This window comes from Fringilla coelebs (genome assembly GCF_963513975.1).
Source record: "Fringilla coelebs genome assembly, chromosome: 6".
NCBI classification, from domain to species: Eukaryota; Metazoa; Chordata; class Aves; order Passeriformes; family Fringillidae; genus Fringilla; species Fringilla coelebs.
This window is the reverse complement of record NC_140034.1, coordinates 55,310,235-55,333,163: the sequence shown is the minus strand read 5'-3', so window position 1 is coordinate 55,333,163 and position 22,929 is coordinate 55,310,235. Positions and strand designations below refer to the sequence as shown.

The window sequence follows — 22,929 nt, the reverse complement described above, 5'->3', positions numbered from 1 at the left end:
CAATACATTACAGGCTTTTGTGCTCTTTTAAAATGGCTCCTTTGAAACATCAAAGCCAACAAGCAATATTCATGTTCTCTTTTACCACTAGCAACAAAAGAACTTGGTCAGAAATTAACAAGGAGCCATATCCATCACTAACATAAACCCAGCAGAACAGATCTGTTTCACATGTGGGGGCAAAGGTTTATGGAATGCAACTCTGGAGGAGCTGGTTTTTTGGGAAGAAATAGAGATTACATACAAATGCCCAGCGTGAACCTCACTATTTGAAATAATTGTTTTTTCCTTTATCAATTTTAATAAATATAAAAAATAAGAGAAGTCTGATGCATGCTACATCCAGGATTGTGTTTGCCACCAGAAGACTGATGGACATTTTGGACAGGTATACACACATAAAATACTTTTGTCCCAAACCACATCACTGTCCTCAACTAGGCAATGCTTGATTTTTCTTCCTTGTAGTACTATTGCATTCAGGGGATCTCTTGCCTGCTCTGCTTGTGCCCACTTTATCACAAACCTAATTTTGCTGTCTTCAAGGCTTCTACCATTGTCCCTTGCCCAACTGAGCCTCTAAATAATCAGTTTAGGAGCGGTGAATTGTTTGAAAGAATTGACTAAAAATTAGCCAAAGCCCTTCACTGCACAGGAAACAGGACCTCTCATCTGCACTTTTCCAGATGGCAAACTTTCAGCCAGGAAAAGGGCAAACCTGCTGCAAGCCACATGCTATACAATGCTATCTCCAAAGAAGTAAAACATCTGAGCTTTAAATGCTTCTTTGCCTTCCACCCTTCCTGACTTTGCTTCTCTCTTTTGCTTTTTTGCTTTCTTCCAATCAGTTACACTGACTGAAAAGGTTGTTATGCATTTACTGGCCAAGTTTCTTTGTATCAGACAGTCTAGGCAGGAGCCAGACCCTTTGAAACAGCTCCTCTGCTGGGATCCTGCTGCAAACCTTCTGTCCTGCTACGCCTCCCTCGCTCATCACATAATCAAAGAAGAATATTACCTCCCTCTCCCATGAGTGCTTGAGTAGAATGGCTCAGGCAACAAAAATTTACAATCCAACAAAGTAGAACATCCACTCAAAAGGAGTTTTGGAGACAGTTTCAGGACCCCTAAACAACCTGAATTGTTATAATGAATTTCGGCATGAGCTTCGTTCATTCACATTTCACTCAAAACAAGCTTTGTGGGTACTGTCTGCCATACTAAAAGTAATGAGGACAACAGAATTATAACAAACATAGAACTATTATCCTCTGTTCCTGCACGCAGCAAGGGCAACACTACTTTCCTCAGTGCTTCCAAGCTCATAAGAGCTATGTGTCAGTCTGTGATGTAGATAGGTGATGGGCTAACAGAGGACAGAAGGGTGGAGAACAGCACAGCACCCAACTTCAGCAGCACAAAATCAGGCCCTGGCAGAGACAGTACTCCACAATAAACCCTGCACTGTCTACTGAGTATTGCAAAAACTGAGCCCACTTCACAGTGTGATGATTGCTTCAGGAGGCTAAAGTATCCAGGGCATCTCTTATTTACTTCAATGAGATTTTTTTTGATGTGCTGGGGACACTCTGTGCTAGCACAAAAACCCACAGTGAAAAGGAACCAAACTCAGAATGGGACAGGAGGTTCATGGCTGTACAGAGGGTCAGAAACCCCTCTGCAGTACCTAAAGCATGAGAAGGTCCTTCTGAAAGGGACAACTCCCACAGCTTGACCCAACTGTGCTCTGCTGGATGTTTCCAACCAATGTGATAATCTTTTTCTAGAGAGGCCAGAGTTCAGAGGCTTGGGCAGAGTGCACTGCCCTAACTTCTAAATGTGTTCTACTGCCTCTTCATGCCACCCACACCAAAGGACTGGGCAAGGCTGGATTTTTGCCCTCTCTTCCACCTGTGCTGTGGCTCAGCAATCTCCAAGTGTCCTCTTCTTTTGTCATGGCATTTAATGTTGACAATCTCAACCCTAGAAAATGCTGTATGTTATAATTTGGTGTTATTACACACATGGAATGGCCTTTCTCTCTGCAGAACCTTGTAAAGACACGCTGAGCTCCCCTGCTAAGATATGTTGATGTGAATTCTCAGAGCACTGCAGGCAGAAAGGTCAAAGCTGAGTCATAGCAGCATGGTGTACAGGAATAATACCACAGTTTTGGCAGATCACTTAATTCTCCTGCTCTCATCTGGGGCTAACAATGTGTGAATTTCCTTAGGTTTCAGTTGCAAATATTGTCCTCCCAAATTCCTGTACTTCACACAAAAGGTTCTGAATACAGATGACAGACACCACTGAGCCCATACAGAACTATGTGAGCTCTGCTCCTTTATCTACCTGTCACAAGCCTTTGCTGGGATGCCACTGCCATGCTGACTCTTGCAGAATCACTGCTAAATCCAGGCTAATGAGCTTGGTTAGACCTTGGCTGACTCTGAGCTGTGGCTAACTCTGTCCAGGTACTGTGGTTATATCTGTGCTCTCATGCATTTCTAGTCAGAACAGAAATACCACAACTGACTGAGTTCCAGCAAAGGTGGCTGACTTGGTCTCCATATCACTTGCTGCAGGCTCTTTTCACACCATGCTGTCCTTGGCTTTTAGGCTGTGCTGCTTGAGTCCAGTACCTGCCCAAGGATAATTTAAATACAGCTATACAGACTTGGGAAGTGACTTCTGCGCTTGGCTTAAAGACCAGGTGCTAGAAATCCCCAAAATTGATTATTACACTGGAAACATCCCTCCTTTCACAGGGTAGACTTTTTTCCCCACAACGTTCATGCATGTGCTCTCACACAAATGAGAATTTGCTTGTCAGGAGCAGGAATTCTTTTTCAGAACGCCTGTAGCTCTGTACTCCACAGGGTGCTGTAGGTATAGCAAATAGTTTGCATACTGCCTGACAACACAGTTCATTTTCCTCAGGGTCAGAACTCACTACATCCCAGTGTCTGAGTCCCTGCCTGCTCCCCAGCCTAAAGGGTGCAGTGAACCTGCCTGAGCTACTATTACTAAGCCATTATTTTGTATGTATGTGTCCCTAAACAGAGTGTGATGTCTGTCATGTTTCTGGCAGACAGTCAGCAAAGGATCAAAACTTGCACAGGAATTAGGATCATCAGTCATTTCTAACTAGAGCTTCTTTTAAAATCCTAACCTTAATTTATTTTCAGCTACAGTAACATTCATTTTCTCCATATTTTTAATTTCTACAACACGGAGTTATAAAAAATTTATATTTAAATCATTTAGAAGAGTAATTTCAAAATAACTATAAGAATAGAAACATTTCTATCACTAATGTCTAGTCAAGAAGATTTCTTTTTCCTCCAGATCAGTTTACAATTAAAAAAAAGAAAAAAGACACTGTCCCTACAGGCACTGCTAAACTGATTCAACCAAAACACAAATATAATTGCATGGACTTTGATTTCTTTAAAGTCAGTATTTCAGCAAATCTGCAACAAAAGTATTTCTACAATGCAATATATAATAATATATAGCATAGATACTGCTAAAGTGCTGCCTGGGATGGTGTTCATATATTTTTGCTGTCATCAACTTTATGTGCAGCAAAATGCTTTAGTTATTATAATAACTAAAACTATATATAATAACTAACTATAATAAAAAATATATATGATAACTGTATATTATAAGTAAAAACTACTCCTTTAGTTATTATAATATTTGGTTAGAATAAGTGAATATGATCACGTTTGATTCACTAAGTACCCAGCATATTTATTTTAATGATTTCTTTTTTTAATGAGCTGCAAAAAAAGCAGTTTTCCCTCCACCTGCTTCTCTATCTCCAGAGCTGCTGTTTGTTCAAAGCATCAGATAGATCACCAACACTTCAAAAGTTTGAGCACTAACTGTGTTTATGAACAGTGCTGCCCAAACAGGCCCTAGATGCACTGAAGGGAAGGCTGTTCCCTCCCCTGCTCCCATCCACCTCCCCAAGCCTCTCTAATAAGCCTGGATGTGTTCACCCTGCCTGGCACGCATTATTGTCAGCAGAGACCTACCCAGAAAGGAGGATCCTTGGGCTTTCAGTGCTTGGTACAAAAGTGTATTTCACCACTAAAACTCACAAGCTGCACCTGCCAACTGACCTTAATCAGGCAGTTCTGTGCTTTCAAAGATAGCCACTCTTATTTAGCCAGATTATCTGATAAAACTGAAAACTGTCATTAAAAGGTTCTTCTTTTAGCAGAAAAAATACACCCACTATCTAATGTAAATTGTAGGCAAGGTGGAGCTTCCAACACATGCTGAAGAAATGTTAATGAATATTTAGTGGGACTTTGGGCTCAGCAGTGCTTCAGAAGACAACTGAAATGTACAGCCTTCATCTATTTGATGGAAATTACTCGTTCTGGCTGTTACCTGTACCCAGACCTAGGAGGTAAGCCTTGCAGGTGGAAAAGAGCTGGAAGACCATAGTGTGGCCCTGTAGGTGGAAAAGAAGGCCACGCAGTGGGGCCTTGTAGAAGTAAAAGAGCTGGAAGGCCACAGTGCAGCCTGTAGGTGCAAAAGAGCTGGAATGCCACAGTGTGGGCCCACAGGTGGAGAAGAGCTGGAATGCCACAGTGTGGTCCCCACAGGTGAAATAGAGCTGGAAGGTCCCAATGTGGGCCCACAGGTGGAGAAAAGCTGGAAGGCTACAGTGTGGCCTGCAAGTTTAAAAGAGCTGGAAGGTCACAGTGTGGCCTGCAGGTGCAAAAGAGCTGGAGGGCCACTGTGTGGCCCTGCAGGTGGAGAAGAGCTGGAAGGCCATAGTGTGGCCCTGTAGATAGAAAAGAGCTGGAAGCCACCCAGTGGGGCCCTGTAGGTGGAGGAGAGCTGGAAGGCCACAGTGTGGGCCTGCAGATGTAAAAGAGCTGGAAGGCCACAGTGTGGGCCTGTAGGTGGAAAAGAGCTGGAAGGCCACAGTGTGGGCCTGCAGATGTAAAAGAGCTGGAAGGCCACAGTGTGGGCCTGTAGGTGGAAAAGAGCTGGAAGGCCACAGTGTGGGCCCCACAGGTGGAAAAGAGATGGAAGGCCGCAGTGTTGGCCCCACAGGTGGAAAAGAGATGGAAGGCCATAGTGTGGGCCCCACAGGTGGAGAAAAGCTGGAAGGTCTCAGTGTGGGCCTGCAGGTGGAAAAGAGCTGGAATACCATAGTGTGTTCCTCTAGGTATAAAAGAGCTGGAAGGCCACAGTGTGGGCCTGCAGGGAGGGCACCCCAGGACTCACGCGCTGGGCCGCAGGTCGGGCAGGGCCCTGTCCAGCGGCAGGCGGTCGCTCAGGTAGGCGTTGTAGCCGTAGTACTGGAACTGCTTCAGGGCCAGCCGCCTGTTCTCAGGGCTCAGCTCCTGCCCCCAGTGAGCAAAGAGAGACGAGTCCGTGAATGCTTCTGCAGGGTTGTCTTCCAATTTTGGTGGAGCTTCTACAAGAGACAAAGACAAAAGGAAACAGTAAGGATCTGTTATTTTAAGAAGTGTAACTTTAGCTCCACTTGCTGCCTATAAATCTTCCCATGACATGCCCTCACATACTTTTTTGTTGGTGTAACTAATAGCAGGAAAGGCTCAAAATTTAAATCAAATAAAGCTAGGTAAAACAATTATTTTTTATCACAATCTGACTAAGGGCCAGGACTGATAAATCTGAATAAATTAAATTTCAGAAGGAGCTTTATCACCAAAAATGTTATTTTGCTTTTATATACTAAGATGAAATACTTAATTTCAGTCTGGATTATCTTGCTAGGAAATGACTGAAGTTTTGAAGGGGAAAAAAAGCATCTGTACATAGTGCACAAAATGGCTGCCAAAGTTTGGGTGTAAAAGAAGTTCTTTAAAACTACATATTCAACACAGAGAAAATTCACTGTACTAGGTGTCCATGTTTAAATAGCAAACTAATTTCAGTCATGCAATAACTTTATGCTCCAGTTTACCAATCCAGCCTATTTGAGTTTTTAATCCATATTTAGGTGCATTCAATGATGCTACTGGGATCATCACTTTGTAGTATTTGCTTGATTAGAAAAGGTTTTCATTTCACAAGGCCACATCTCTGGCTGTTATGCCAAAGAGATAGGAGGGGGAAAGATATATGTAGAACTCAGTTTAAGAAGAGGTCCAGTACAATGAAATCACAGCATTCATTCTCAATGTTTAGTTGCACAGAAAGTCTGTTCAAGGTGTCTTGTGAGCTCTCTGCGACAGACACATCACAGCTGACCACATAATCCAACCAAGAGAAGCCCCTGTTTCTGTAAACACTTTACAATCAACAGCACACCAGTAAAGCAAGAATAAATGCCTTAATTGACTCTGATTTGTCAACATAAACTAGAGCCACACACACAAATCTTTTTCTGGAAGTTATTATTATTTATCAGCAGTCACATTAACAGTGACCCAACCAAATGAAGAACTCTCCTTTCTAAAGGGCTGTACTTACAAACACAGAGACTTCAATAAATTGAAGTGAACCTTCTGAAAATCTGTCAATTGTCCCCAGAGCAATTGTCCTCAGCACCCAGAGCCACCTAAAGGCCTGAGAGCTGACTTAACCTTCATGGAAACACCTGAAGACAACAGTTTATGTACTAGCACAATATGCCATCCAAATCCTGACTCCCAAAGAATGCCAGGAAGCATCCTTTGATCTCCTACTAGAAAGAACCCAAAATGCAAAAACATAAATTGAGAAGACTAGGTTATTTGATTTATTTGAGATGTTCTCCTTTTTCTTCCTGACAACACTGACAGGAAACTAATGGTGCTTGCTTCCTACACCATGTTCCAACCTCAGTAAACATGAAATGTTTCTTTACTTGTCAAAGTACTGTCTCTGAGCCTGAATTCAGGAATCAGCTCCAACTCTTCAAAGATGAGAGACAAACTAAACCCTCAGTCAAAAGAGGAAACTACTCTGACAGGCCCTGCTACTACACAGATAAATGTCTGAGAGGGGAGCTTGGCAACTACACAAATTGGATAAACTCAGATCGTTTTAGAGGGCCCTAACTTGAAAAGGGCAGAATAGCATTTGAATACCATTTCAAAAATCACAGCAGCATGGGAGGACAGATGTATCTGTCTTTTCATGGATGAAGAGCCATCCCAGAAACAACTACCTTCACAGACTCACACATATCTTGAACATATTGAATTTTATCTAATGATTTTGTGAGCAAGAGTATTTCCTTAAGTGATCTGTGAATCTCTTGCTGTTTTCTGATTGAAAAAGTGCTCAGTAATCCAGGTTGTACCTCAGTTGAAGATTTTCCAGTAATGGATATCTGTGAATTTAGTTTACAAGCTCTACTAAACTACTTACCAAATGCAGTAATTTTTTTGTATGATAAGCAAACATGTTAATTCAATACATTGCTCTACAGGAAAAAAACAAACAAAACAAAACAAAACACAAACAATGGAATTAATAAGCATGCATCTGATGACAAAGCCTTTCTTTCCTTTATTTGGCTGAAAACTCTTGGGGGAAGCAACTTTCTTCAGCCAGTCTCTTACAAGAAATAAAAATAATGATTACAGACCATCAGCTGCCTTTTGACTAGTCAACAAGTGCATTTGATGCCTTGTCCTCAGGAAACAGATCATGGCCTGAGGTTTCACAGCCAGGCCTCCTTCCCACTTGCTACTGCAGTTGCAGAATGATGGCAGGGAGCAAAGGCCCAAAGATGACCCATGAAGAAACACTAGGTAGGCACATTCATCTGCTCAGTTAATACCAAAAAGGAAAAATCAGTTTCATTTCTTCTCTGGGAAGAAAGCCTGCTACCTGCAGCACATCACTGCAAATGTTATCTGGAGGTCTTCCCTATATTAACTTTACATACCATGCAAAGCTGCACCCAGACATGCGCCTGGTATTAACTCCTGGCAGACTGACTCCCTGCAGTTCAATCAATTAGTAGCAGAGATTTATTACACAGATGTCAGCTGGCTGCACACCTGGGCCAAAGAAGTCTCCTTCCAGAAGACTGGCTGGTCACGGCATCAGCCTGGAGATGGTCACACACTGCTTACCTGAGACAAAAACCCCACAGTTTGTTTTCCAAAATCATCTGTGTCTCTTCAGCTCATACATTTCCTAGTTATGCAAGTAATGTTATATAAATCCATTGCTTCATTTGATCTTTGTGACCAGCTGCCAAGACAGAAATTCCCTCTCCTCTTCCTATTGCTCATTGTATAAAATAAGTCAGAGACACCAAATCAAAAGACACCACTGAGATAATAAGGGATAGACATTTTGTTGTCTGATTGCTGCTTTTTTCTATGACTTCTGAAGAAAGCAAATCTTTCATTTATTACCAATTAACATAATCAATTAATAACTTTGATTTAATCTCCATGAAAGCCTTTGAAACTCATTAAGAGAGACCCATTTTTTCAGCTCCATTCATATTTCAACATTTCTTCCTAAGAAAAGTTACCATGAACAGGTTCACAATTAAGAGAAAGGATCAAGTCAGAAAGGGTTGCAAAAATAGTTGCAGAGACAGATTCAGACATGCTGTTTGATCTCACAAGTACCTAAGTTTCATTTTGGTTCTATCCTTTATTTGACTGCAGGTCTATTCACAAAAGCAGCAGTGTTTCACATCAAAGCTTTGCCATTGTGAAAACGCCTTCCAAGGAAACAGAACTGCTTTACAAAGCTTGCAGTGTAGCCTTATCTGCTGATTTCATTAAGTGGCAGTAACAAGAAGGTAGATTGAATAAGCCAGCACAACCACCCTGTCTGAGAAAATATCCCTATGTCAGCTAAAGACATCAATACCTGCACTAAATGATACATGCTCAGGGGGGACAGGCACCTCTCAAAAAAAGAATGAGCTGAAAATGATGCCAGAGTAGGAGGAAAGGCTTTGATCATGTTCTCCAGTGCCTGACCCTCTGATTTCCCAGCCCAGAGAGGAAGGAACAGGCCATGATTACAGAGGTGATGCCACATGATGTGCATCTAAGCAGACTATCATTAAAGGCAAAACAAAGCTCAGCTCTCTCATGAGGCCTAATGGCCTGAAACTCTGGCTCCCAGCACTCAAAAGATCTATATTCTATTTCCTGCAGGCAGTAGCCTTTCAGCTTTCTATGGAAGGAAGGATCTTTTAATCCTTTTCCTCTGCAGGTGCCCTTCATCTGTTAGGCAATCCATACCCTCTTGCCAGAGGCCATTCAGTGTGACAGGTAAAAATCCCAGACTGGCATTGGATCACAGAGCCATTATACAGTGTTTAGAAGTGGAAAAACTTCACCTAAACTTTGTCACACAGCAAGATAGACAGAGGAAAATCCCACTTTTAAAATCTATTCATGAAAACACTTTATCAGCATTCTCAAAAACTGCAGTTTGACAATTCCTGTCTTGCAAGGCTGCTCCCATGCAGGATCCTGCTATAAATCCTGTATCAGATGAGTGAACATCTAAATGAAAACATCCTTGTTTGCATGGTGTGGTGAAACACTGACAAGCAAGAGCAGAAGCAGCTTACCAAGATGCACCACTGCCTCAGCCAGGAAGAAAAGTATACTCAGAAGACAAAAATTGTAAGTTACAGTAACAGATCTTCCCGCAAAGAAGTTATTTTACTTATTCTCTCACTGGCCCAAAAAATCACAATACTGCTGGCAACGTGTCAACATCAATATAACTTTCTGCTAAAAAGTGAACTTCACTGTTTTGAATATTCAAGTTAAGTTAATTCCTCTTGGCATTCTAGTCTTGTTCCCAAAGAAATGACTCCAGCAGAAGTGCTCCTAAGAAAAAATGCAGTATCTAAGTGGGTTAAATCCTGCTACTGCTGCTTACTTACAGCTTAGTAAATCATACTGAAGTTGCCAGGGCTCCTCAGAGAGACTGACAGAGCCTGTCAGACTCTGTCTGCACAGATGACAGAGCAGCAGAGCCCTAATCCTAAGAAAAAATAAACCTGATGTGAACTCCATACAAAACACACAACCATCCTGAGAGGATTCAGCTCCATATCCAGTCTTTGTATACCCCAGCACACTCTGTAGTTAGTGTAAACACCAGACAGATCAGACAGACAGGGAGTGGGAAAAAACCCCAGCAAAAGAAAGGTGATCCTCTCCTCAACAGCTGTCAAGAAATTATGATAACACTATGAACAGTATACAATCAGACAAAACTTTAAGGATTAAACTGTGTATGATGCCACATATAGAGGGAAATGCTAAAATTCTCTCAATTTTAATTTTTTTTAGAACTTGAAACACAGTTCATATGTTATTAATTTATATGCTACCTTTACTGCATGTTAGGCAGCCAATACACATACATAATGGTATAAGCTATCAGCATACTACTAACATATATTTTCATTTGTTTCTGTTTGGAGTTTTTTCAGATAAATAATCCCATGTTTATTGTGCACATTAGGGTGGAAATTCAGTCTAGTTCTGCTGCTTAGTGTAGGTGTAGAAGAAGGGATTACAACTGACCTCACCCCATAAATCACAGTTGTATTAATTACCAAAGAAGACCAGCCCTGCCCTTAATGGGTCACAGACTAATAAAAATAAGTGTGATAAAAGAGGTGGGTTAGCCAGTCAGGGAGAGCCTGGAGGAAGAGCTAGAGGAAGAAGGAATGATCCAGAGAGACACACAAGAGGAACGAAGCATGGAAGAGAGTTGCTGCTGCTTCAGAAGCTCTACTCTGAGGTCAGGCTGGGTCTGATGGAGTTAGAGCCTGCTGTTGGAGCCTGCAGTCACAGTCAAGCTAGGTAAATGCCTGTGGACAGAGGCAGCAAGGAAATATAGCAGTCGTATTCCAACAGGAATAGCCAGCAGTCAGGGTCTGTCAGAAACACCAACAGCACAAGCTTGCTGAAGTCAGAGTCAGGATGGCTAAGCTGTAAAGATGAATAAACCAGGACCCTTTCCACGTTGTTAAATGAGAGTCTGCTTCTTGGCTCATTTCTACCCCTAACGAGAAGTCTGCTGCAACACTTGGCACCCAACAAGGACAGGCCTTCATGTAGAGGAGGTGGATGTTTCCTGCCCTGGCAGACTTTCATAACAGCTCCTAAAAAGTCATCCCACAGAAGTTACTTAACACCGAAGAAAGATGTCTGGAGATGACTCTCAAAACGTGCTCAGCGCTAGAGGGCAGTGTAAGAAGCAGGAAAATTTGGGTCTTAACCTAAATCTGAAGGGTTTGAGACTTCTAAAGAGCTTGTTAAAGAGCTCCCAGAACTACAAACCGATAAACTACTAATTAACCAGAAAATTCTATTATAGTGGTTATTTCCTATGGGTAAGAAAAATGAAATTTTAATTTTTATTCAGTCAATGCTAAACTAAACTACTATTGTTTGGATGCACACAAACAAAACTTTATAGGAATAAGGCCCTTATAAGGGCTCTATATTTCTTCTGTATGCACTCCATCTGGCCTATTCTGATCTGAAAACACTATAAATCCTGGGCACTCAGGTTCCTACTAGATATGTTCTCACTACCAGCCTATTAAATTCCCCTTTAGCCATAACTGCCATGGATATGAATCAGGCCAGACAAGTCCATGCATCATTCTGGCAAAGTTAACATAAAGTTACTACAAGCCTGGACAACCTGAAAACAGAGTAAAGACTTCTAATTTACTGGGATTATCTAAGGAAATACAAATTTGCAAGTACAACCCATTTCCCCTCAGATGAAGATACCGAACTCTCTGACAGGTACCAATACTGCACTTTTAAGGCTTTCTGTACCCATTGTCATCAATATTTTGCCAGGGACAAATTTTGTTTTCTCAAATGTGTAAAAGGCGGATTTTCAAAAATACACTATGAGGATATTAAGAACTGAGTACCAAGTTCCAAGTCTTCAGAGTTTCCAAGACACATTTTTCAGCTTTTCCTAAACAACACCTCTCTGCATGCCTTCTACTTGGAAACCAGATGTTAAGACAGTATCAATTCATTTAAAGCAACATATAATTTCTTAACTACAGACCTCCAAGATAAAGAGTGGTCAGAATAATTATTTATTGACTGTAACTTAAAGGATTACCTGTATTGATTATAACTCATAGTTTCATTAAAAGAAGTAGATTTTTAATGGCAAAGTTATTTTTCTCATTTCAAATATTTCTGTACTTAAGGCATTAACTTCAATCTGTAGGTAAACATACCACAATTTTTGGAATAACAGTCTAAAAATACAATAATAGTCTGCCAAAAACTTCCTGAAAATTGATTTGGTGAATTTATTCAGTTGTGATACACAAATCTCAGTATCACAAACTGCAGTGTATGTGCCCTGAACCAGCAGTGGTACCCATAAAGGAAAGACAAGAATGAAATGGGCACAACTACCTTCCTAATTTTTCAGACAAGCTGAGTGACAGCCTTATTGATCAGGGTTCTAGTTAGGAGGAATAACCCCCCCCTGCAATGCTGATTTGATCAGATTGTTAAGGAAAATGCTAAACCAATTTAAGCCAATAATCTCTGATCTGTGCAATTTTGTGAGAATTACTGCACTGGCCTAATATGTTTCCTGTCTTAGATGAAAAAGACATGTTATCATCACACATAACCGCCATTTTTTTAACTAATTGTGATAATATTTTCAAAATGTCCAGGAAATGTTATTATAGTGAACTCTGTACAAATGAAAAGAAGGTAGAAATTAAACCCCAATTTTGCAAAACCAACAGTTTTTCATTAGGTTCATTGATTACACTGAGTATTTTTTCCACATAAAATTGGAAGACAACAGAAGTTCACAGATGAGAGACCAGTTTGCATCCTGGAAACAGAGCTGTGCCAAAAATTGAGATTGCTTTTGCTCGATGCTGAGGCACAAAGCTGGATTTCTAGTGACAACTTTCCTCACTTCCTTATCACTGTGAAAGAAATAAGTGGAAACAGAGTAGATCTACAGATAAAGCTCAGTTTGCAAAGGCAACAGAATAAACGAGGCCCCACATTAGGGCATGGGGGCTGAGACCTCTCAAAGACACAGCACAGGGAGTCCTCTGCAAGACAGAAGATCAGAAGGTTCAGAATATTCCACTGATTGTAACTGCACGTGTTCCTAAATTTAGGCAGCTGCTTTAGGGCTTACTAAAAAAGGAAACTCATCTGCATTTAATGAATAGCAGACCACATTTTTCTTGGGGATTAGCAGCGTTTGCATCAGTGCAGCTGAGAGGCTTTAAAAGCTCCATGTGTTTTATATCATAAACCCAAATCTATGTCACCTGGAGTAAACATGAAAGGCATTTAACTATTTTGAAAACTATTTTGCCAGGAGCTGTCAGGCTGTGACACAGCTAATTAGTCATATACATACAGCTTTTCTTTTTATACAGAGCTGAGTAGTCACACCAAAAGTAAAGTTCACACAAGGAAACAGAACTCACCCAACTCAAAGCACTGAAAATAGGCTTTCAGTAATCTTACAAACTGAGATTTTTCTCTTCTTACCAGGCTGTACTGAGCTCCCTCAGATTAGTTCTTCTTCAAAAGCTTCCATTCAGTTCTTTCAGTGCTCTGGAGAATTTTGTTTGGCCACTTCTTCACAAACACAGAAGTTTTAGAGAGCAACAGCTCCCTCACTCAAGACATCCTTTCTTTTTTTCCTAAGTGCTTCCAACATGAGACATTGTAAGCTGCTCCACCCTTTCCACCACCCAGCAGCTCATTACACACACACTCAGCTACGTGGGCCTCTGCCAACAGGGCTCCTACTTAAGAAGTACTTCTCAAACACTTGCAGGCATTATTGTACAGCGGAGCTACTTCCCACTCCCAGGAATTTTCTTAAGCTACCCCAAGAGACAGAGATGAGTTTCAGTTTTAAAAGGAACTTGAAGAATTATGAAGCACAGGGCTGCTTTGAAGAGCCAACAGTCTCTTCTATAAAAGCATCTTCCATTCTCAGGTGCCACTGCCCTTGTCATGTTTAAAGCACTGGATGCAGACAAATGCAGCAGCAGGGAGCAGGTAAATTTTAAAGGTTTGCAAACTAGACTTCAATTAAAAATTTTTAAAAAGTCAACTAAGCATAACCTAGCTTCTCCTCTTGGCAGAAAAACATGAATGACAAATTAAGACCATTCTCCCATCTTTGATACCAAGTAGATGATTTGTGCTAATGTTAACTTCAATAATACACTGAGCCTATCAAGATGTCAAGAATTCTCCTTGACATAGTAGGAAAAATTAAAGAAAATGCAATCAAATTAAGTTCTTTGGTTTCACAGTATTTGGGAAAATTATGTGAGATGATACTTTAGCTTAATTTTGGAAATAGGACAGTGAGTCAAAAACATGCTGAAAGGAGACAACAAATCATGAGGACAAGCAGCAGTCTGTATCAACACAAGGCAAAGAGAAAGCTCTAGATGGCACCCATCAAATACTTTGGTTTGCTATTATTCACAGCTCACTCCATCCTACAATGAGGAACTTGGAGAAATGTCTATTACCTGAGGATTTTCCTCTATTGTATTAATTTAAGAATGGCTGAAAAAATGGCTTCAAACTTACAGCATTCTGCATTTCCTTTGCAAATTTAAAAAGCAGAATAACTTCAAAAAAATCTTTCTGCAATTGCATTAGGTAGACTGTTTGTCTGCTTCAGTGATGTGAAGAATGGGAACATCTGGCTGGTGTTGGTTTTTTTTGTTGTTTTTGTTTTTTGGGTTTTCTTGTCTGTTTTTTTTTAAAGTCATCATAGTCCAGTAAGAATTTTAATTAAAAAAAGAAACAAGAAAAACCCCAACAAAACAAGACAAAAAATACCTCAAACCCAAAATGCAGCTAGATTAGAGAATAAAACAAACTTAAAGCTAGAAATACAATTTTAAACAGAAATAAGAAGCAAGAGGAAAAATAAGGAAGCTGAGAAAAAGTGGACTTACTGCCAAAATAGGAAATTAAATGAAAATGATGGAAAATTTAATTTGTTATGCAGAATACAATAGGCAATTTAGTTAGTAATTTCTCATCAAAAGACTACAGATTTCCCTGCAGATCTCCATGACTTTAGTGTGAGAAGCATTATTGAAAGGGTCTGAGATTCACAAATCAACCTCTTGCAAATGTGCTAAATCAACACAGAAGAAGAGAAGTAGAAACATCTTCTAAGGTTTTAAATTTATTACCTGTCCTGTACATAAACCAAACTTATACTTTGGTAAAATTCAGACATCTTTCTTCTTCCTGTCCTCACCCCACACCTGATGATAAGCTTCTGGAAAACCCACAAAGAAAAAAGGATGAGAGGGAAAAAGCTCCATCCCTTACTGGCACATATTTTGGAGTTGTGCAAGAATTTTCTTGTATTTTTTTAATAACCCTGTGCACCACGCATCCTGAAGAGAAAATCAACTTGTTCATTTTGCCTAAGATAAAAAATAAAGACTCTTTGTTAAGAATGGTTCCAGCCCTCACCAGCACAGCATCCCAATTTAATCCAGGTCAAAGGATCACTCTGCCTCTTGCACTGCACCCACAGAGACATCCACATCTCACTGAGGTACCTCTGAGTCACTGTCTGCAATGGCATCCATGGCAAAGCTGCTTAAGTGAGTGGGGACAAAGGAATTCCTACTGATTTCTGCCAGGTAAAGATCTAGGAGAGCATTTAAAATATTCTACTAGAGGTAAAATTCTCATCTAAGCTATATTAAAATGGACAGGAGTAGAGGTTGCTTTATTTTTAAAATCTGCAGAAGGATACCACAGCTGCATTTCAGGTGCATTAAATAGAGGAGAACACTTAGGAGATAGCTCATATACACATAATCCCAGAGAGGTGCTTACTAATCCTAGCTGCTCTAAACTGAAACAGAATTATCCAGGAGTGTTAGCAAACATCAGCAAAACATCAGCCTCAAAAAAGGGGTAAATTAAAACAGAATTTCACCAGTTTTGTAGAATATCTTGAGTAGACAATCAGGGACTTTATTATTTATCGTCATTACTTGTAGTAGAGACTATTTAGGATAGATACCAGAAGCTGATATCTATCTCAGCTGATAAAACAGCTGAGAATTGTGAGATATTCAATTTTGAATTTATATAGTGTTTTTAGGAGTTGTTAAGCAGGACACCAGATTTCATTAATCTTGAGGTCATGTCCAAAATGAGCAGTGGGTTTTTCATTTGCTCCACCTGCCCTGCAGGTGTTTGAAATCCACAGAACTTGCAAATTAATTCCTGATCAGTTACTGGGGTGGGATGGGCTAATCAAACTCTATTTGAAAAAGAAAAGAATGAAAAATTCATTTTACCACAAGAGTCAGGATATTAACTGCACAGTGGTAGTGAAGGAAGAAGTTCTAGAAGCAGCCAGCTCAGAACAAAAGACTAAGGAGAAGCTGATGTCCCTCTGAAATAACTGTTCATCAATAAAACCAGTGATTTTCTATATTCAAAGTGCAAGTAATTTTCTCTAACAGGAAATGAAGTTTCTTAACAGTTTGTTTCCCATTAATTTTTGCTCCTGGAGAAAAGCTGCCCTTTAATACTTTGACACTTAAACATAGTTGGCAGTTAAGTAAAGGTAACAGCAGTAAAGGCTCCAGAAAATTTGTAAACAAATCTTGGCTTGAGGCAATGTCAGAGAATTAAATGCTTTACCTGGAAAATGAAATATGGAATATTTTCATCCAGTAAAAAGAAATAATTATGAGATTAATTGAAGCAAATTAGAAAGCAGGAAGGGATTTCTCTGGCAGGAGAACTAAGGCTCATTGCCTTAGTCCTAACAAACAACTCCAAACCTAAGCCAGAAGAAATTTCCCAACCCCCCATAGTGCTACTTCCTGTCCCTGGTGAAGAGGATTTGGTAATCCTGCTGAGGAGGCACAGCTTCTTCCACGAGCAGAGCCACAATTTGGCTGGAATTTTGTAATGCCTCTACTTCCCTGCCCACCTGACTAAAATGCACCAATTCGATCTCTTTCCCTGTTTAGCCAATGGTCATTGTGTGAAAGAGGTCAGCAGGTGCACAAGAACTGGAGATTTAACTCAGAAGTTGCTTTTGCATGTTAAGTTCACGCACCAGAAAAATATATAATTTGCATACTAAGAGCTTAACACTTCCAGCAAGTTTTGGCTGGGTTACCCAGGGCCAGAAAACTTGCCAATGCTTATTGAAGCACTCCTGAAAGGAATAGACACTGATACCAAGGGAACTCCTACCCTAGTTTAGCTCCATCCTAGTTTTGGAAGAGCGGCCTGCTTAAAGGCTCAGCAGAGCAGTGCTCCTGACTGTTATCAGCATCTCCCTGCAGCTGCATCTCTGCCAATGTAGGAGTCTAAAAACACATGCGAGGAAACACTGATGAGATCTTGCTCATCCGTTCTGATTTACATGAGAGTAGGCTGATCAGAATCAGAGAATTGAGCAAAATCTTCTATGGTTTCTTCTCCAATAAATGTTGTTACAGAAAGTTCTGTCCCTTCAGCCATTTGCATTGATAATGCTTCCTTGTTAATGCACTTTCCTGCCAAAGACCTAGCAAGCTGTGAAGGAAGGGGTGTCTGTTTTTCCATCTTTTTTGGCTTCATTTACCACCAGGTTCTCCAGTTCTGCAATACTCCAAGAAGAGGAACCACCGATACCAGATTTCCATTCATTTAGGTCCTCAGCATCACCTAGAGTGAGTGGAAGATTTGTCATTGGTATTTTCCTGTATACTCTCCAGTCTAATTTTACACAATCTTCATGAGCCAACTGTCCACAGCCAGCAGCACATCCTTTGGCCTCCCGTGGAGGGTGATGGTTGAATTGGGAACTTAGACTAAGACTTGGGCTACTTTTCTCCTCTTGCTGCTCACAGTACCCTTCAACAGTGGTAAAGAAAAAAAGAGGATTTACTTTTCTTCCTAAAATAATTTCTTGATTATCTCTGCACAGCTGAGCTCTCACAGAAAAGCCAGAATGTTTTCCCCATGGATCTCATTTTGCCATTGTAAAACAGGAATAGCAACACATCCCCTGCCTTGCAGGAGTATTAAAACAAAGCTACACTTCAGAGCTGCTCAGTACCAGCCATCACTGAAATGCTTACAAAACCAATAAAAATCTTTTTTCTCATCAGCAAAGACATTAAGATAGGCACTTTTCACAAATTCCTCTGCATCAGCAGACAGGCTGCACCAGCCCCAGTGTTCAATTGCTTGCTGTCCCACAGGAAGTTAATCCTGACAATGCTGGTTCTGCTGTTTCCCAACCACCAGGCTCCAACACTCCCTGCATTACAAGGAGCAGATGTTTATGTTACAATTCCATTTCCTTAACTAGTATCAGAGGATTGGTTTTGTGTGTAAGGAGATTTACTAGCTTTTTCCAACCCCTTTAGAGTGTGGCTTTTCAGGAATATTAGATATTTCAGTAGCACCATTTTCCCTGCAAAGAGTCCTGTGGACTCAGATACTCGTTGTCTTACAGCCTGGTAAAAATTTGGTTCTGTGAACAACAGTTGTTACCAAGAGGATTTTCATTCCCAACTGACCTAATCATACAGCAGGTTAGAATATACTGCAGGCAAATAATTTTGTTGAGGCAAAATTCCTCCTTTAAACTGTATCTTTTAGCCCTAACAACAGGTGCACTTCTTTGCTTAATTACACAGCCTGCTTTACCCCTCTCTTTTCCCATTCCTGTTTTTTTCTTGCTCAGAGGTATGCAAACCATCTGTGCAGTTAACATGGTCTAATGACTATCTGCAAATCTGTTCCCTGAAAGTGACTCTACCAAAGCTGAGAGACCAAACAGTAAATAGTGCCAGCTAATAAGTGTTATGATTTATTCTTATGATGCTAGAGCATTCAAAACTTCTCTGCAGTGCTCCTGAAAAGATACTTAAATTTTTCTCTCATAGCACTTGCGCAGTGTAGAAACATACACTAATTTTATCACTTTTTTTTTTTGGTAAAATTTAAATGTTTGGGATAATTAAAGAAACTCCAGGGAATTTACATGCTTCATTTACATGTAGAGGAACATTCCAGAGTCAAAAGATATATCCTTTGGCCCACAGAACACCAAAGCATGTTTACAGTCTCTGAAAATGTCTGTCTTCAAATTTTCACACTGTTTTCGCTTAGATTGTATTTTGGGAATCTGGTTTAGAGATTTACATTAAATTCTTCTCGTTGTTTTTGTAAATTAAATTAGTAAATATACAAGGGTATACTTAAGTGAGATGCCACTTATATAGTCATATCACCAGGCAGAACTTTAGTGAACAGCACTAATGATACTACAGGAGAAACACTGACATAACCCGACTTGGAATGCTACTGATGTAAAGAACAAGTGCAGTTTTTCAACCACAAACAAGTGCTGCAACTGGAGCAAAGACATTCTTTTGACCAAAGCCAAAACTATCCCATAAAATGAGCCCCCCTTTGCATGTTTTGGAAGGAAAAAAAAACCCTAATTTAAATACACTCTACAGAATCACAGGAGTTTCTTATTAAAGGTATTTTCTTCCGATAGCTCTCACATGCTGATGCTCACAGCTTCCAATACTTAAAAAAAGCCATGCTCTATAAATCTTCAAACTTCTTTAAAACTTCTATTTTATTAACATTCATCTCATCATAACCCTGAGTATGAGGATATCTCTTAATATATTTCTTACAATATATTTTTGCCATTGTAGGGAATAGTAGAAGCAGAGGACAGGTAAGAGCAAGAAGAGGAAGCACTTTCATTACATTCCCTCCAACCAGCAATGCAGAGCTACTGTGTGGAAAGCAGTAAATTATGCAGGGGGGGAAAAAAGTCAATGTAAATCTCATTTCTCTTGGAATAAAAGGACACTTTACATACCACAGTTTTGCTCCTTCTTGTGTTTTCTGCAATGACTACTCAGATCTTGCTACTGGGGACCAGCTCAGCCCTTGCTAATGTTTAATTTAGATACTAATTTCTAAACCACACTTTTGAAGCAAACATTCCTTAATGGAGAAGATAAAACATAAAGGAACATTGAAACAGTAATTCCAACGTTGTTTGAACATTTAAGGAAACTGAGTTATTCTTTTACGAGTATCAGTTAAATGAACAGCTTTATATAAAATATATTCAAACTACAGGACTTACAAAATTATAATATATCTTTTCAAGAGGTAACAAGACATAGTGATAGAAGAAAACAGCACTGCAAACTAGGGAGGGATAACCCAAAACTTTGTTTCCCTTGTGACTGGCTGACGAATGACTGTGTCTTGCCAATGCTTAACTGGATTTCTGAGGTCTAACTTTTAACATCATCATCTGTCTTTTAGTCATACTTGACAAAGTAAATTAATTCATTTGGATTTATGCAAGCTTCTTCACAGAATTTCAATGTATAAACATAGAATTCTATTTTTAAATTTAATATTTCCCATTAGAAAAGAACAGGAGAGTGAGGAATGAGATTTTGTCATATTTGTCACATAATTCCATTTTATGTCATTCCTCTTTCAGTGATTTCTATCTGCATAATTTAAAAGTTCATTAACATATTACAGCCACTGAATCTCAAACAGCTGGTAATGATCATATTTCAGCATCTGTTAGCACCCACTAGCTAAGATCTTATTCTTCCCATCTTCCATCTGAACCACCTCCAGCAGATGGGGGGGAAAGTGTTATTAAAATTAAAACAGCAGGGCAGAAGACTTGCACTGTAAAAAGTAACACCCCAAATTTTCAGGGGGATATTCCCAACCAACATAAATAGGTTTCTGTGCAGCTTTTAGTAATACTTCCTATATGCATTATTTAAAAACAACCATACAGGTTAAATTGCTGGGGCTTTTTTCTTCTCATGTTTTCAAATATTAAAAGAATGTCTTCTCCTCTAGGGGAAATATCTCTGTGCATCTAAAATCATTAGTATTTCTTTTATCTCAGATGCTGCCCAGGTCATACTCTAAGTATTAAATAAAAACTGTATTTACATTGGAGCCAAGAGTATAAGCACAGTTAACTGAGCATGAAAACACATATGGATACCTCAGCCAGGAAATCAAGCTGCCTCCCCCCCATCTCATTTTCCTCCTCTTCCTCAGAGTAGCTTCCAAACAAGTCAGTGTTAGAAGGTGAAATATTTATCCTGTAAGACTAGGACTGAAGAGCCGACAAGGACATTTGCCATTTCCTTGTAATTGCTGTTGATTCTCCATGATAAATCCAGGCAAAGTCAGGACTCTTTCCAAGGTCAGGGAGGCCACTGTACATTATTATTAAGATTAATGCCTATTTACACAAAGTCATATCTGATAATTTATTCCCTCAGATCAAGAAAGCAAATTACTCTGTAGCTGATAAAAAAAACTCCCTAAAATGTCTGCAATTTCTCTGCTTTCACAAAGCAGAACCTGATCCTCAGTCTTCATCTTAGCAACAAAAGCAAAATCACGAGGGCCACGTGAATCTCCAGTTTTCATTTCGATAGTCTTTGATATGCAAACTTACAATTTTCACAGCTTATTTTGTTTTCAGTGCTTAATGAAAAATTGACTCGGATACGTTTTCCCATAGCAGTCATAGAATATTGGTGCTTTTTGGTTTAAAACTGTTGCTCAGAATCATAGAACTTTTCATCTCATGCTGGAAGAGACCCATAAGGATCACCAAGTCCAAGTCCCTGCTCCTGGCAGGACTATTAAAACTCAACCTGGGTGAGAGTGTTGCCCCGGGGCTCCCTGAGCTGTGGCAGGCCTGGTGTCATGACCTCTTCCCTGGGAAGCCTGTCCCAGTGCCCAGCCACACCTGTGCTGAGCTTACAGAAAGTGACACTGCCAACGTGCACCTTGCAGTTCCACACGTGTGTGTCTGTGACATGCAGAGAAATGTGGCTGTCAGGCTGCCTTTCCTAATCCTACAGGCTGCCATGACCTACTGAATGTCAGCTTCTGGGTCACTCGTGTTCCCATCAACACTGAACATCAGCTAGCTCTGAATGTGTAAAGAAAGGAACGTCCAGTAGGAAGGTATCAGGGAGCTCATTCTGAGCAAAGAAACTATTGTAACCAAGACACTGAAGAAAAAAGATATGGGTGAGAGCCATGTGGAGGAATGGTTACGTGGTAGAGGTCACTCTGACATACTTTTGTTAGCTGACCAAGGAAGGACTGGGAAAGTACCAAACCCAGCTAATCTGAGTTTCTTCACCTGCAAGAAACTGTGTCTTCGAGTGTAGCAGTAGTACGATAACAGTAATGAGGATGAGACGTGAGAAGCAGAAATGTAAGTTCTCAAGAATGAGGAAGAGCTGATATTGCAGTATAACCAATAGATTGTTTAGCTTGCAGAATATGCATGAGCTTATTACATGTTGTGCATAAAAGTCTGGTGCTTATCAATAAAGTCGGAGCTTGCTGATTCTTACATTAAGAGTTCCAAGACTTCCCTCACCGCGACAGAGCCACAAGAAATATTGGGGCTTATTACAGAAGAAAAAAAATTCTCCATTTTTAGGGTACATGTATTGGAGGTCTATTATATACCAATTTAAACACATATTAATTTATGCCTTACTGATTAGTTATATCATAATCTATCATGGTATTGTAATACTTCAGAAAATTTTGCTAGCCACATTTAAAAACGTATTTGGAACAGTAAAGGGTAGATACAGCAGAGCATTCCCACAATTTCTACAAGAAAGACATTTTTCTAATCAGTTAAAATTCATTGAAGTAAATATATTCATGCAAGCTTTTAGCTTATGCGTAGCTGAGATTAATTACTTGGATGAAAATTCAAAAACTTTTAGATCATTACTCTTTCTGTGAAATTAAATACCAAACTGTTCTCTTAATAAATGGAAGTCTTCACAAAAAGCCAATGAGAAACTATTGAATGAGAATTTAGATTAGCCTTGAGAATTCTGTCTTC

General features: G+C 39.9%; 1 protein-coding gene across 6 annotated transcripts in view; it reads right to left on the bottom strand.

The window, feature by feature from the left end:
* The window catches only part of GALNT18 (polypeptide N-acetylgalactosaminyltransferase 18), a 223,764-nt gene that overhangs the window by 117,830 nt on the left and 83,005 nt on the right, over nt 1–22,929 (bottom strand). For all 6 annotated transcript variants that reach the window (XM_084207122.1, XM_084207123.1, XM_084207124.1 and 3 more), the window contains one exon: nt 5,257–5,449. In XM_084207122.1, coding sequence (XP_084063248.1) covers nt 5,257–5,449 — 193 coding nt within the window. The remainder of the gene's footprint in view (nt 1–5,256; nt 5,450–22,929) is intronic.